The sequence below is a fragment of the Myxocyprinus asiaticus genome, chromosome 17 (genome assembly GCF_019703515.2).
Source record: "Myxocyprinus asiaticus isolate MX2 ecotype Aquarium Trade chromosome 17, UBuf_Myxa_2, whole genome shotgun sequence".
Taxonomy (NCBI): domain Eukaryota; kingdom Metazoa; phylum Chordata; class Actinopteri; order Cypriniformes; family Catostomidae; genus Myxocyprinus; species Myxocyprinus asiaticus.
This window is the reverse complement of record NC_059360.1, coordinates 33,409,284-33,424,718: the sequence shown is the minus strand read 5'-3', so window position 1 is coordinate 33,424,718 and position 15,435 is coordinate 33,409,284. Positions and strand designations below refer to the sequence as shown.

The 15,435-nt window shown below is 41.1% G+C and overlaps 1 protein-coding gene across 6 annotated transcripts in view; it reads left to right on the top strand.

Annotated features, from left to right (window-relative positions):
- Positions 1 to 15,433, top strand: part of LOC127455585 (ectodysplasin-A receptor-associated adapter protein-like) — a 29,961-nt gene extending 14,528 nt beyond the window's left edge. For all 6 annotated transcript variants that reach the window (XM_051723604.1, XM_051723603.1, XM_051723602.1 and 3 more), the window contains 3 exons: positions 1,336 to 1,406; positions 11,411 to 11,462; positions 13,371 to 15,433. In XM_051723604.1, coding sequence (XP_051579564.1) covers positions 1,336 to 1,406; positions 11,411 to 11,462; positions 13,371 to 13,747 — 500 coding nt within the window. In that variant the 3' untranslated portion in view covers positions 13,748 to 15,433. The remainder of the gene's footprint in view (positions 1 to 1,335; positions 1,407 to 11,410; positions 11,463 to 13,370) is intronic.
- Positions 15,434 to 15,435: the final 2 nt, after the last annotated feature.

Here is a 15,435-nt window from a genome sequence, read left to right as displayed (position 1 = left end):
TTCTTGCCCACAAGTCACCATCCGATTCATCCTCGATATTCGGCCTAATCAAGAACACATCCAGTTAATTTTATGTATTCTCGTTACTTGCGTTCTTTAGTATTGGAATTGAACTTCGGCAGTGGGTGATGATGTTGAACGAGTCCACGAGATCGTAAGAATACATAAGAATGCACATTGAGAAACAGCCATAGTCTGCATTGAACGCTTCAGTCAGGACTGCATGAGAGAGCGGCGGGTGTGTGGCACACTGAGCAGTGCAGCAATATGAGATGTTTATCATATTACAGTTCAAATCACTTGGTTTGTCAGATTGATCCCTTTTCAAATGTTGGCTACAAGATTAGTCTGAAACAAGTCACAGTTCAAAGCAATAAAGAGGGATTATCTGAATCATCATGGGAAAAGAATGAGCGGTGGATGTTTGTGATTCTCCCATTGATATTCATACGATTTGATATGAAGTGTCCGTAACTGTCACATCCATAACACATTATTATGGGTATTTAAACGAAAGAGACCATTTTTCATCATACTTAACATCGACATAAGTTATCTTTGTACAGAAAGTATTAACTTATTTGAATAAATATTGTTTGAGTGATAAAAACGTAACTTCTAAAACGTTATGGATGTGACACAGCACTGAAACGCATAAATGTGTTTCTTATCATTTCAGAAAGAAGTGTTGTTATGACAAAGTGTATATATTTCTCAGACATTTCCTTGCCTTTCTGGAATATAATTATTTTTAACATAAAGGAAAAAATAAAATCCCTTTTTTGAAATATGGCTGATTGAAAATGTTGTTTTAGAAATGGAGCGGACCTCGTGAGGTGGATAAACATTCTAGCACTATAATACAGTAAAATATTGACCTAAATGAATCATTTAAAAGGGGTTTTGTTCCATTATTTAAAACGTTATTTTTCCATGGTACCGTTGACATATCTGTGGCATTGCCCTATTCTGAAAACCCATTGGAAATTCTACACAAAACACATGGCTCGAAAATGCTAATTCTCTAATGGGTTTTTATACTACAAACTGATCAGCTCTATTGATTAGTTCAGTTTCTCTATTCATCTGTCTAAAATTAATATTTTTGATAAGTTGGGTCTGTTAGGTCAGTTTACTTTGCACTGAACATTTATTTCCTGTCTGCTTAGTATGTAATCAATGTTGATGATCTCCATTTACATACTGAGAATGGTGACCTTTTGGCCAGCCTCCACACTTTCCATATAATCATATTCAATAAGATATGGCAGCATAAAGTGTTCATAAAAGATCAGTACATTTTTTCATAGAAATCTGACCCCTGATTCTGTACAGATCCTGTGACCCTGAAGCTCAGCTCAGTTCCCCCTGGTTACTTGACTCCACTGGCAGACAGGATACAACAGGTGAGTCATCAATTTATATTTTATTCATCTGAGATCATTCATTTCTTTGCATCTTCAGTGAGACTGAGAAATTAAATGGGTCTGGACACTTTCTTCATGTGCTGATGTCACATAACTATTTCCGACAACATTATTTATAGATACAAACCATATGCTGTATGTTCTACCGATTCTTGAGCAGTAGTGAGATTCGGGGTGTGTAGGATATATGGGGTTTTTGTGTTAAGATCTTTGACAGAAATGTATTCCACTCCTCGGGGCAGAGAAGTTATTCCCCTTTAAGCATTTGACAAGTTAGATCTCGCTGCATTTTCATTAGGGGCGTGGATTCACTTTTTCTGCTCCATTAACTTTATTTAAAGGGTTATGAAACCCCCTGATTCTGCACAGTTGAGTTCCCATCACAGTTTTAAAAAATGTCAGGGAAATTGGGCATGGTTTGCAGCAGAGGAAGGGCAAAAGGGGGAAGAGGACACAACAACTGTCTGATCCAGTCACTCGGCTGTATTTCTCTAATGCAGTTAACAGCATCAAGTATTCTTACAATTGCTCGTTACAAGAATTAACAATATCAATAAACAATACAGGTGCATCTCAATAAATTAGATAAATCATCTCAATTAGCTGATTGGCATGTCACCATATTCTAATTTTTTGAGATAGTGAATTGGTGGGTTTTTGTTAAATGTGAGCCAAAATCATCACAATTAAAAGAACCAAAGACTTAAACTACTTCAGTCTGTGTGCATTGAATTTATTTAATACACGAGTTTCACAATTTGAGTTGAATTACTGAAATAAATGAACTTTTCCACGACATTCTAATTTATTGAGATGCACCTGTATATTTGACACTGTTATGTAAGCTCACAAAACATTACATAGAAATACACTGGTCATTTTATTTCTTTTATTTAATAAAAGAAATGCCAGGCCGTTTTACTCTGTATTGAAAATATGTTAATGCTTTTTGCATTTGTAATAACAATTGAGATCTCCAAAAAACTGATTCACAAATATAAGTGCTTAGATCGGTTAACACACTCACATTAAAGGCCTTTGCACACTAAACGCAAATTTTCGCCGCAATTTCTTATCGCGATTCCTATGAAGCCAATTCAACATCTGGAGTGAACATTTGCGTGGTGACAAAACTTGTCAGGAGTCGCAGCAGTTACCAAAAGCAGCACAACTGGTGGTGCTAAAGCACAGAAAACTGTTTTGACCACAGACATTAAACACTGAATTAACTCAAGGAAGAAATCCTGAACCAGCAGTGAGGATTTGTATTTCGTTTGCAACAAATGCCTTAAAAACTGAAAGGAAAAAAAAATTATCATATGAGTTCTCTTAACATATAAATGATATTCACTGCCTTGCATCCCCTTTAAAAAAAAAAAACTCTCTAAACTTACGATGATTGTCTTCATAATATATTTCATATTGCTGTTTTTTTTTTTTGCCTTTGCATTTAATATTATGTGAGTTCTCTTATATCTATAATATATAATATATATTGCAGCATTTTTGCCTTTTGTATCACTTTTTTAAATAAACTTGGATTATATGGATGTTAAGTGTTTTTCTTCGCCGAATATTAGTTATATCAATATTACAGTATTTCTGTGACTTGCAATGACCTCTATGTGACTTTGTATACCAAAAATGTGGTCGTTTCTCCACAAATTATGTTATCATTATTGCTGTGCTATCGTTGACAGCCGTAAACAGCTGTCCTGTCATTAACAGTAAAGTATCTAATAATGGGTCGGACTGAAGATGGGTTTATGTTTAGATGTTGTCACGTTAAATACGTAACATCTTGTCCAGCAGGTGAATTGCAATAGTTTGTGAAAGTGTCATGAATGTTTTTTTTCCTCGTTGAGCATATCAACAACACACTCGTCATCGCTGCTACAGGTTGTAGATAGATGCGTTTTATTCTATAAATTGAACTCGCTTGCTTGTCTTTCGTATTGTGATTCCATGGTAGTTCTCATCTGTGATGGGCAAAGGGGAGACCAGCTGAAAGGTGCTTTTTTGCACCACCTACCATACAAGGGTAAAATTGCTTGTTGTTTAGCGCCACCTATTTTAAAGGCGTGAATGTGCTTACGGCGATCATTCGCCTCGCTTTTAATGTGAAAATGCCATTTGTTGGCAATTCGTTTTCCATTATCGCAACTCGCAGGCCACGCAGTCTCATAAATAATTATGAGACACTGTTGAAGCAATGATGTTTTATAGTGTGTGAAAATGTCTTATCGTGTGACATTGACTCGATGTTGATTTTAAACCTATAAAATGAAAATGGGGGAAAATCTCTGAATTAACCACTTTCCTCCTAAAATTAAAATGTATCATTACTAGGAGAAGGATTTTCTAGGGGTGGTGGTGGGAGGTGTGGTGCATAAGCTTTTGTTTTACACAGATGATATTTTATTATTCGTCTCCGACCCCACTAGATCTGTGCCTTGTCTCCAAAGAATTATTAATTCCTTTTCTATGTTCTCAGGATACAAAGTGAATTGGTCTAAATCCGAAGTTTTGGCTCTGACAGTGTACTGCCCTGTTACGGCTTCTCAACCGGGCACCTTCCAATGGCCCAAGCAGGGCATTAAATATTTGGGAATTTTATATCCAGCACATTTGAGTGATTGAGTTAATTTTGACACTTTAATAAAAAGGTTTTCGAGTAATGTGGACAGGTGGGCTTCACTACATTTATCTGTGACTAGGAAGGTTAATGTTATAAAAATGAATTGTATTCCAAAATTCAACTACCTACTACAGTCTTTCCCCTCTTTTATTTTAAAAAAATTTGATAGTATAGCTAAATCCTTTATTTGGAATGGTAAACGCCCTCAGTTGCATTCCAGAAAGTTACACAGGCCAATTGACAAAGGTGGATTAGGTCTTCCCTAGAGACTCTGGACTCTGGGCTTAAACAGCTCGCTGTGCAGCTGGATCCTGGACTTCCTGTCAAGCAGACGCCAGGTGTTAGAATAGGCAGCAACATCTCCTCACCACTGACCCTCAACACTGGAGCCCCGCAGGGCTGTGTTCTCAGCCCACTCCTGTATTCCCTGTACACACATGACTGTGTGGCAACATATAGCTCCAATGCCATCATTAAGTTTGCTGATGGCACGACGGTGGTAGGTCTGATCACTGACAATGATGAAACAGCCTACAGAGAGGAGGTGCACACTCTGACACACTGGTGTCAGGAGCACAACCTCTCCCTCAACATCAGTAAGACAAAGGAGCTTGTGGTGGACTTCAGAAGAAAAGACAGAGAACACAGTCCCATCGCCATCAATGGAGCACCAGTGGAGAGAGTCAGCAGCTTCAAGTTCCTGGGTGTCCACATCACTGAGGAACTCACATGGTCCATCCACACTGAAGTCGTTGTGAAGAAGGCTCATCAGCGCCTCTTCTTCCTGAGAGCATCCTGACTGGCTGCATCTCCGCCTGGTACGGCAATAGCACCGCCCACAACCGCAAAGCACTGCAAAGGGTGGTGCGAACTGCCAGACACATCATCGGAGGTGAGCTTCCCTCCCTCCAGGAAATATATACAAGGCGGTGTGTGAAAAAAGCTCGGAGGATCATCAGAGACTCCAGCCACCCGAGCCATGGGCTGTTCTCACTGCTACCATCAGGTAGGCGGTATCGCAGCATCAGGACCCGCACCAGCCGACTCCATGATAGCTTCTTTCCCCAAGCAATCAGACTTCTGAACTCTTGATCTCCCACGATCAAATACATCAGCACTGCACTTTATTACCCTTACTCTTATATCTCACACCGGACTGTCATAAATTATATTATTATTATATTATATTCTCTCTTAACAACTGACTTATCAACCGACAGCCTGAATGTCAATACAGTACAATACTGTACATTCTATATATACTATATATACTTTTTTTATATATTTTTATTTTTTATTTTTATTGAATAATGTGTATCTATATAGTGCGTATTGTATACTGTACAGTGTATGTTATTATTTGTATATTGTTGAGTGTAATTATGTGTATATCAGATTGTAAGGGGGTTCAGTGGAAAGGAGGAGGCGAGAACCGGCTAACAACTTAAATAATAATTTATTAACCAAAAACACACAACCAAAAACACAGCCCAGCTGTCTGTAATTCTCTCTCTCTCGAACTGTCGTCCCCGGCCGCCTTTATCCCTCGCGCGCCCCATCAGGCTGATTGGGGACCGGGTGTGTCTCATTCCAGCCCGGCCCCACCCTCCTTGGCTCTACACTCCTCCCGGCGTTGCCTCAGGCCGGGGAGCCCCCGGCATGACGTACATCCCCCCCCACCCTTCCTCTCCGGGGAGGGGGCGTGCCTTATGCCCCGACTGCCGGCGGGTCCTCCCCGCCTTCCTCGACCTGGGAGGAGACAGGAGGGGAAAAAACAACAACACAAAATGGCGAGGGAAAGGCCAACACGGAGCGGCAGAGAGAGAGAGAGGAGAGAGAGAAAAAGAAACTCACCGGTTCTCTGATGCGCCGTCGCGTGGTCCTCGATCACTACTCCACCCTCTCAGGCGGACTGCAGCCGCTCCTCCCCGGGCGGACCGGAGTCAGACCTCCGACCCCCAGCGGACAGAACGCCCCTCCGCGTTCCCGGCGTCCCGTGGGGACTCTCCTCCGCCCCTGGCAGCGGCCCTACCACTCCAGGCGGTCGGGGAGTCGCTTCCCTCCTCCCCCCGCGGACGGCGGCCTTCTTTCGACCCCTCCGCATTCCCGGGGGACGGCAGGGCACTCCTCCACCCCCGGCAGCGGCTCCCTCCCTCGTGGACGGCAGTGTCGAGGATCCTGCGACGGGAATCCCTCCTCCTTCCCGGGTTTCGGCACCAGTGTAAGGGGGTTCTCAGACCAGGGGCGCAGATGGCTGTCGCCGACTTCCTTTCCAGGAATGGGGGGGGAGTGGTAGGCAGGCCGGATGTCGCCCCGGCCTGAGTCGGGCGGTGGGGATATGTGGCAGCGGGGGCGTGGTCAAGCATCTCTCCGGAGAGAGAAAGCGGTAAGGGCGCTTACTCCTGAGCTAAATTATGTCTAACACCTGTCTCTAATTTCAGTGAGCACGGGGAGAGCGGGAACTAACCGCAGCCTCCACTCTATGCTTTTTCCCCCGAAATTTAATTGTCAGGGTCACCACTGGATACTTGTGAATATCCCCGTGTACACACTTCACCTTCACCGTTTTGGATGTGACCAATGCCTCGGGTTGAACCAGGCGTTGGTGGATAGTGGTTTGATTACACCCGGTATCCACCAACGCTTGGTGAGTACCCCCCTTGACACTTACCGGTATCCGGTACGCTCCGGCCCGGTCGGGGGCAGCCTGTGGGAGGTCAGAGACCCGCACCACCGTCCCCAGCTCCATCAGAGGGCACTGATCTCGGAAGTGGCTCGGGTCTCCGCACCTCCAGCAGGCCGGCCCAGGCGCCACGCCCGCACTTGCGTCGGCGGGCGCCCCCCTGAGGGGGAGAGCGGCGGGGCACTGGAGTAGGGGAAGGTGTCGCCTCCCACACCCGGGGAACTGGTCTCAGGGGCTGGGTTCCTCCTCGTCTGCGTGGGGCAGGAACGGGACCTGGAGAGAGAGCAGACGAGAGAGAGAGAGGGGAGGGGGAAGAAACAGAGGGAGGAGAGAGAAGGTAGGAGGGATCTTCTGTCCTCGGGATCGCCGCCATGTGGTCCTCCGCAAGTCGGATAGCTTCCTCCAACGACGCCGGGCGGTGGCACTGGACCCACTCCGCCGTTCCTTTTGGCAGTCAAACTATGAACTGTTCCAGTACCACCTGGTCGATAATTCCCTGGACGTCGCGATCCCCCGCTAACAGCCATCTTCGGCAGGCGTCACGGAGCCGCTGGGCAAAGGCAAACGGGCGGTCAGAGCTTTCCAACTTCAAGCTCCGGAAGAGTTGACGACTTTCCTCCGGAGTGCGACCAACCCGTTGCAAGATGGCTTTTTTTAGATCTCCGTAGGCCAGGAGGCTCGACGCTGGCAGTTGTTGAGCCGCGAGCTGGGCTTCCCCGGACAGTAGTGGGATCAGTCGGGCTGCCCATTGGCCGAGCGGCCAGCCCGAGATCTCGGCGGTCCGCTCAAACAAATCCAGGAAAGCCTCGGGGTCGTCCGCCGCCCCCATTTTCTGTAATGCTGGCGGGGGTAACGGCGTGGGTGTGTCCGGGGTCGCGGCTGAGGATGCCCCCTGGCTGAGGAGGCTCCGGATCGCCTGCCGGTCCTCGGCTTGAGCATGCATGAGCTCGACAAACCGGCGGTCTTGATCTTGTCGGAGCTCAAGCAGCGTTTGTTGGTGGTTCCGATGTAGGCTGGCGAGGGCTTGGAGGATCTCCGCCAACTGGGAGGACTCTACGGGACGACCTCCATCCATCTTCGACCCAAACTTCAATTCCCGGGTTTCAGCACCAGTGTAAGGGGGTTCAGTGGAAAGGAGGAGGCGAGAACCGGCTAACAACTTAAATAATAATTTATTAACCAAAAACACACAACCAAAAACACAGCCCAGCTGTCTGTAATTCTCTCTCTCTCGAACTGTCGTCCCCGGCCGCCTTTATCCCTCGCGCACCCCATCAGGCTGATTGGGGACCGGGTGTGTCTCATTCCAGCCCGGCCCCGCCCTCCTCAGCTCTACACAGATGCTTAAATTGTGCTGTGTTAATTTGATGTTATTGTAAATTGGTATATGTCTCATCACTGTCACGACTGCTATGTTGATCGGAACTGCACCCAAGAATTTCACACACCATTGCACTTGTGTATATGGCTGTGTGACAATAAAGTGATTTGATTTGAAGATTTTGTTTTACTATTATGTTTTTGGTCTCAGACATTTGGCACATTGGTCGCTTCCACTTGAGAGAGCCCTTCCCTGGCTCTTTATTAAACAGGAGGTCCTTGCCCCTATCTTGCCATTGCAAAATCTTTCTACCAAGCTGCCCGGAGAATTAAAGACACATCCCGTTATCTCGCACATGCATTTAGTGTGAACAAAAGTTTCCCACGTGTTCAATACGGACATTTATCTGAACGTTGCCGCAAGTATTTGGTTGAACCCTAAATTGTGCATTAAAAAGTCCCCTTTCTGCTGGACAGAATGGATTGAGAAGGGTGTTGCTACACTGGGTGACCTGTATGAAAATGGAGCGTTGAGAAAAATGGAGCGTCCTTTGAAAATATAATACAGTGGTTTGGGATTCCTAGATCTCAATTCTTTAGGTACTTACAGCTGCACCATCTACTCTGTACCTCCTTTGGGTGTAGTACGCAGCCCCCTAAAGTGGCAGACACTCTTGAGATGGTACTTGCTGCTTTTAGAAAAGGTCACGAAGCTTCAGCGTACTCTTCCTGGCTAATTCAAGTCTAGGGTACGGGGTTTTAACATCTCTTAAGATGTTATGGGAAAGACACTTGAATTTAGTACAGGAAGATGGAGAATGGGGTAGGATTTTTAAAAAAAAGTCTATGTCTAGGGATGCAAGGGTGCGCCTCATTCAATTTAAGATTCTGCATAGTTTTATTGGACTCCCTCTAGATTGTATAGGCTTGGCCTCAAAGACACACCTACTCGCTGGTGATGCCAGTTGGAGGATGGAGACATAGCCCATGTTTTTTGGTTCTGTACTAAGATTCAAGAGTTTTGATCAAGGGTTCAGAATTTGATCTGTGAGGTCTTGAGCTTTCAGATTTGATTTTGTCCCTGAGTTTGTATTTTGGGTGATGGGGCGGTATTAATATAATAAACAAACATATAAAAAACTGGGTTCTTACCAGCGTGATGATCGGCAGACAGGTAATTCTTAGGGGATGGAAGCTGGGGTTCACATAATTGATAAAAGTTGATTCGGTGTATTATTGTGCTCATGAGTATGGAATCAATAAAAAATTGTTAATGACAAAAAAGAAGACATGGATTAAAACACTGGAGTCTTATGGATGCCAAAGGAAGCTGAACAAGCCGTTATGCAAGTTTATTTTCATGCTCAGTACAAAAATGCAAGTTTAATTTATACTACATACTTTATTACATTTTATTTATACCACATCACATTGTAGTGACAATGTATTTTAAAAGCAAGATGATTGAGATTTACTATTAATGATGCTTTTTATAGACTGCAAATAACAAAATAAAGAGTGAAAGGTAAAAAAAAAAAAAAAAAGACAAATTAATCAGTCTTCTATCTGTTAACATCTCAGAAAATGTAGTTTAGTGATTCATGACCTTTAATGTGTATAAAGATTGTAACACGTCTAACAGAAAAGTTGAATAAAAACATAAACATATTTTAAGTAGAGAACAATAGAGACTTCTGTACTTCTAAATAGGGATGCATTGAAAGTTCGGCCGCAAAACATTTTCATCCGAAAATGGCCGAAAACATGCTATTTTCGGTTTTCAGCTGAAAGAGGGGAACAAAAGGCTGAAAATCTTGGCATAAAATTTTAACAGAAACTGTTACTTTAAAATTAGAAACACTCACATGGAGAAAAATCATTGTTTATGTTGAACATTAAAGTCTGTATCCCCAGAACTGAAGTGATCACTCTCTTGCGCATTAGCGCATTTGCTAATTTCTGAAGAGCATTTTCCAGTGCTCCAGTATTTTGTGTTATTGTGTATCAAGGTCATTATTGTCAAGCTCAAATGTGACATTAACGAAACATAATAGCACCATTAAGGTAATACATATGAATCAGTGCGTTATATTCAAAGTCTGTTGAAGCCATACAATAGTTGTGTGAATTGTAAAGGATGCGTTTAATGAGCAAATATACAGTCTGCATGAGCAGTGTACTTCAGATAATGAGCGCTGCTCTGTTGTTGACACACACACACACAGAACACACGCTTGGCTCATGATACGCTACTGTTTCAGCGCTGCGGCTCACAATATGTCAGCACTCCATCTTGTAATATGTCAGCGCTCCACACACAAACACCATCTTAGATGTAGATGCTTGATAGTTCGCTTAAAACATGCATTGAGAACGACACTGGAGGAGCATTTCACCTGATGAGAAGCATATTAAAACTACTGTAAACTAGCCTACAGACAGAAACTCAAAATTCTTCCTGGAGTGTTCCACCACAATAAAAGACAGAGGGTTTCAAAGTTAAGAAATTAAATAACTTAAGTGAACACAAAAGAGATTCACTAAACTTAAATAATGTAATTCCAGGTCCACACACAATGTAAAAAAATTGCCAGTAGAACTGGCTTCATGTTCACTGAACATTTTCACTGGAATTACTGTTAATTTTGCTGCCGCATTATCCTGTAGAGTAGTTAATAATAAAGGTTTTCCTAATAGGCTACACATTTTTAATGTAATTTTTTTCTGTCCACTGTATTTTAAATAAAATGTGTAGTGTAAATGACGTTAAATGGAGCTCCTGACTCTCTGTGGTCATTAAAATCCCAGGGCATTTCTCCAAAAGAGTAGGTGTGGAACCCCTGGCCAGATTTGCCCATTGGCCTCTATCAGTCATGGCTTCCTAATAATCCCCTATATACCTGTATATGAATTGGCTACATCACTGTACTCTCCTCTACACCAATAGCTGATGTTTGGTGGGCATTCTGGCGCACTATGGCTGCCATCGCATCATCCAGGTGGATGCTGCACACTGGTGGTGTTTGAGGAGATTCCTCCTATAATATGTAAAGCGCTTTGAGTGCCTAGAAAAGCTCTATATAAATGTAAATAATTATTATTATTATCCCTAATTATATTACTAATAACAACATTTAGAATTTAGTTATTCCAAACAGTCTATTTTAAAATCGTTGTTTTCAGTTTTCTGCCCATTGTGTCGGCCAAGAATTTTCATTTTGGTGCATCTTTACTACATTTTAAAGTATTTTTGTGTTTTCTGTTGCCTATGCTGAATGCATTGAACATTTTCTTTAACCTGAATAATACATGACCTTTCACATCTTTCCTTTTATCACCCAGCCTGTGGAAAATGATGGGGACAAATTTATTCCATCTGCTTCTGTTTCATCAGGTATGTGTCATTAACCCTTAAAGCTAATTGTAAACACTACCATTACTACAGTACACAGTTGTCATCACATGTTGGACACAATTAGGGCTGTTTCATTACAATCAAACATCGATATATCTCATGATATTGTATCAGTGCTTTAGATCCATTTATAGATATTTATATTTAACTATTTGTGTATTCATATCATGTCATTTGAATAAAGAAGAAGGTCATCTAAATAAGTGCAAACTCAGAGTGGTGTTCCTCAGTGCAGTCAGAGACGCTTCTATGAGGCGTGAGAGAGACTGAAAGTGAGCCCGTTTCTCTTGCCCACCCTCTGGGACTCTCTCATGAGTTTGGCACTAGGGCTGGGCAAAAAATATTGATTTTCTGCTTTAAGAGATTAAAAGTTTGGTTTGACTCGTTCCGTGTAATTTCTTTCCAAAGACAAGATCCAGGCAATCCATTTGTCATTGAATAATATCTCTTTTATTACCCTTCCTGTTCTTTACAGTCAATATTGACAAAAACAACAAAAGAAACATTTAATTCTAATCACACATAGCACGGATGCTGTTTTTGACCTAAACACTTTTGCTCCTAAGTACCTGCTGCTGGTTTTAAAGTGACAGTACCGTTTTAGCACTTGTTCTACATATCAATGTTAATAAATGTAAATAGTGCAAATTAGGCATGTAATCAATATATGTATGCAATTTACTGAAAGGAATTTCAAGACATCAAATTTATTGATTGAATACATGGACTTTTTATGTGTTTATAAAGCTACAATGTGACCAAAATGATGAAAAACGAATGATAAAATAATGTTTTTAAAATTAACATTTCCGTAATTTACCAAGTAAGAAGACCAAGTTCCCCTGTATAATTATGTATAGTTCAGCATTAGCTGAAAGAGAATTTCTTTCATACTGTATGCAAGCAAAATGGACATTATAACTAAAATATACCCAAATTAATTGGAATTGAAAGTTTGTGAATTGGAATCGAATCGTGACATATGTATCCTGATGTATCACAATCAGTGTTCACAATTGCAATCAGGATGTATCCGATTACAAAATAATTTTTCACTGTAATCTAATTACTTTTAAGTAAAATAAAGTAGCGTAATGCATTACATTTTAAGGTCTTGTAATCCGATTACAGTTACTGATTGTAAATGAATTATTTTTAATTACTTGTGCTAAAGTAACATGTATAATACATTTAAAATATGAATTCAAATGCATGTCTGTTAGCATTTCTGTGACAGCTGAAGGGTGTGTGACAATGTATGAGGAGGAAATATAGACATTTTGAATGAGTGAAAAAAAAACTTTTTAGGAAAAGTGATTTAGAAAGTAATTTAAAAGTAAAATTAGTAATGTGATTACTTTTGAGATGAAGTAATCAGTAAAATAATCTGATTACATTTATAGAGAAGTTTTTAGTGATTTGTAGTGGATTACATCTTGAGTAACGTACCCAACACTGATCGATATATCGAATCGTGACGTGTATCGCAATACATATCGTATCTTGAGGTGGCTGGCGAAACCCAGCCCTAGAAACAATACCAGTATCGTGGTTCTGTTTGGGGTTTTTGGGGGGTTTTTTTTCTTGTTTTTTTTTTTTAACAGCATTCACATAAAAATTTAAATCTAGAATTGTACTATTTTAAATTAAATCAGTGGTCAGAAAATGATTAGCTATTATTATTAGCTTCCAGTATTGGTCTAATCAGATACATGCCGATAATTTTACCAATAAGGTCACCGATGTGTTATGCATCCCTAATAAATTACCGAAAATTATTGTCTTAATTTTTGCCTGTGCCTCGATGTAGTATTATTATACACATTAATTTTGGATATTTGCAGACTGTCATAATGTTCACTTTATTCCTCCCCCACCCCCCTCTAGATTTTAGCAAAGACCTTACATCCTGTAAGGAGTGCTTGTGTTCCGCCCCTCCTCCCAAAATCAGCGACTTAATGAATGACGAAGACCTTCTGTACACACTGAGGCTGAAGCTGGACCCGACTCACTGCATTGTAAAAAACTGGAAGAACTTTGCGAGTCGCTGGGGGATGAGTTACGATGAGCTTACACTTTTAGAGCAGCGCACACACGGATCCACCTACCACAGCCCCACTCAAGAGTTCCTACTGCGCTACAACCAGAAACCTGTCAAGGAACTCACCGAACTCTGCCAGATCTACCAGCGCATCGACGTGCTAAGATTGCTCCAGAGATGGATGGAAAACGACTGGCCCTTGCGCTGGCAGAAGGCCAATTAACAGGGGCTCAGTGAAAACAATGACTGGACTTCAATGCAGCAACATCTGCATAGAATCTTAAAGTAATGATTCAGGGATGGATGGCAAGTCAGAACATACACTACTAAACAGTGGTGGTGCCTGGATATTGTTTACATGGTTGTAAATGTTTGTGTTCCCTTTATCGACACATCGGTTGCATTGGCTCAATTTATCGCTCCAGATTTCAGTATTTTTTATAATGTCACATCCTTGAAACGCAGGTAATAGCTATGTGGTTGGAAGGAGTGATCAACAAATATAGCAGTGGCCTCACTGCATTGAAAAGACCAAGTGTGCTCAAGTGTGAACAATCTGGAAATTCTTTATCGGTCCGGTCATTTATAACATGCGTGGCATTTAATTTATTTTTAAATAGAAATAGTCATCTCATATTTACTTGTGGTGTTGCAGTGTTTGTTAGGGTTGTCTTATGAAGTGTTATATGTCCTTACATTAGTCACATTTTTTATGGTATGAGTCACTGCACTCAGTTTTGAGACTGTTTCTCACCATTAGTGTTGCCTTCCTGCCACCCTATAACGACTTGTGAATGAATCACAATGGAGCGGTGGTGTCATTTCTGGAAGAGAGTTTACAGGGATTCTCAAAACTGAATGGTTAATACTAAGAACATTTCAGCACTAAATGAATTTGAGCATTTTGTTTCTCATTGTAACAAATCCTAAAATATATTATATCCCAAGATAAAAGGAGATTAGAGGTAGTTTTGATAAATGTGATTGACTTTCTTGGATTTTTCATCATTTCCCAGACAATATTAATGCATTGTCATTTTGCAGTCGATTGTCAGTTGATTATACAAAATAAAATTCCTCAGAATGCCATTTTAAGTAAAGCAACATAAAATAAAACAGAATTACTAAGGTATAAAACTTAAATATTGATCTGTTTTTCACCCACACCTATCATATTGCTTCAGAAGACAGATTTAACCACTGGAGTCGGATGGATTACTTTTATGCTGCTTTTATGTGCTTTTTGGACCCTTTGAGTTCTGGTCACCATTCACTTGCATTGTATGGACCTATAGAGCTGAGATATTTTTCTAAGAATCTGTGTTTGTGTTCAGCAGAAGAAAGTCACTCATCTGGGATGGCATGAGGGTGAGTAAATGATGAGAGAATTTACATTTTTAGGTGAACTAACCCTTTTAAATTTCCCATTGCACTGCTCACTGAGCACTTAAATTTACTATAATGTTTGGTTTGAATGGCACTTAAACTTTATTTTTTGTTTTGAGTCTAAGAAAGCTTCACCATGGATATCTCTAGTTTCTTTGAGAAAAGAGCAGTAAACATGCAGTATAACTGCACAGAACTATTGATATTAAACTTGAATAGTACAGTTCTGGGCTGTTTTGATGATCATTAGATATTTGATAGTTTCACAATGCAGGGGGTTGGTGGTCACAGTATCACATATGTGAAGTTTGAACATTTATGGTTGAATGCCATTTTGCAAGTGTAGGTGTAGGTTGTAAGTACTTCTGAACTTTAAAAAAAAGCTACAATTTTGAGTATGTTTGGTGTTCTACTGTACTCAGCTTTTGATTCCCTTTGAAACTACAGAAAGCCATATTTGTTTGTTGTGCATCACTGGCTCTCTCTGTGTTTAAAAATAAACTTTATTTGAGAAGTCTTTGAATA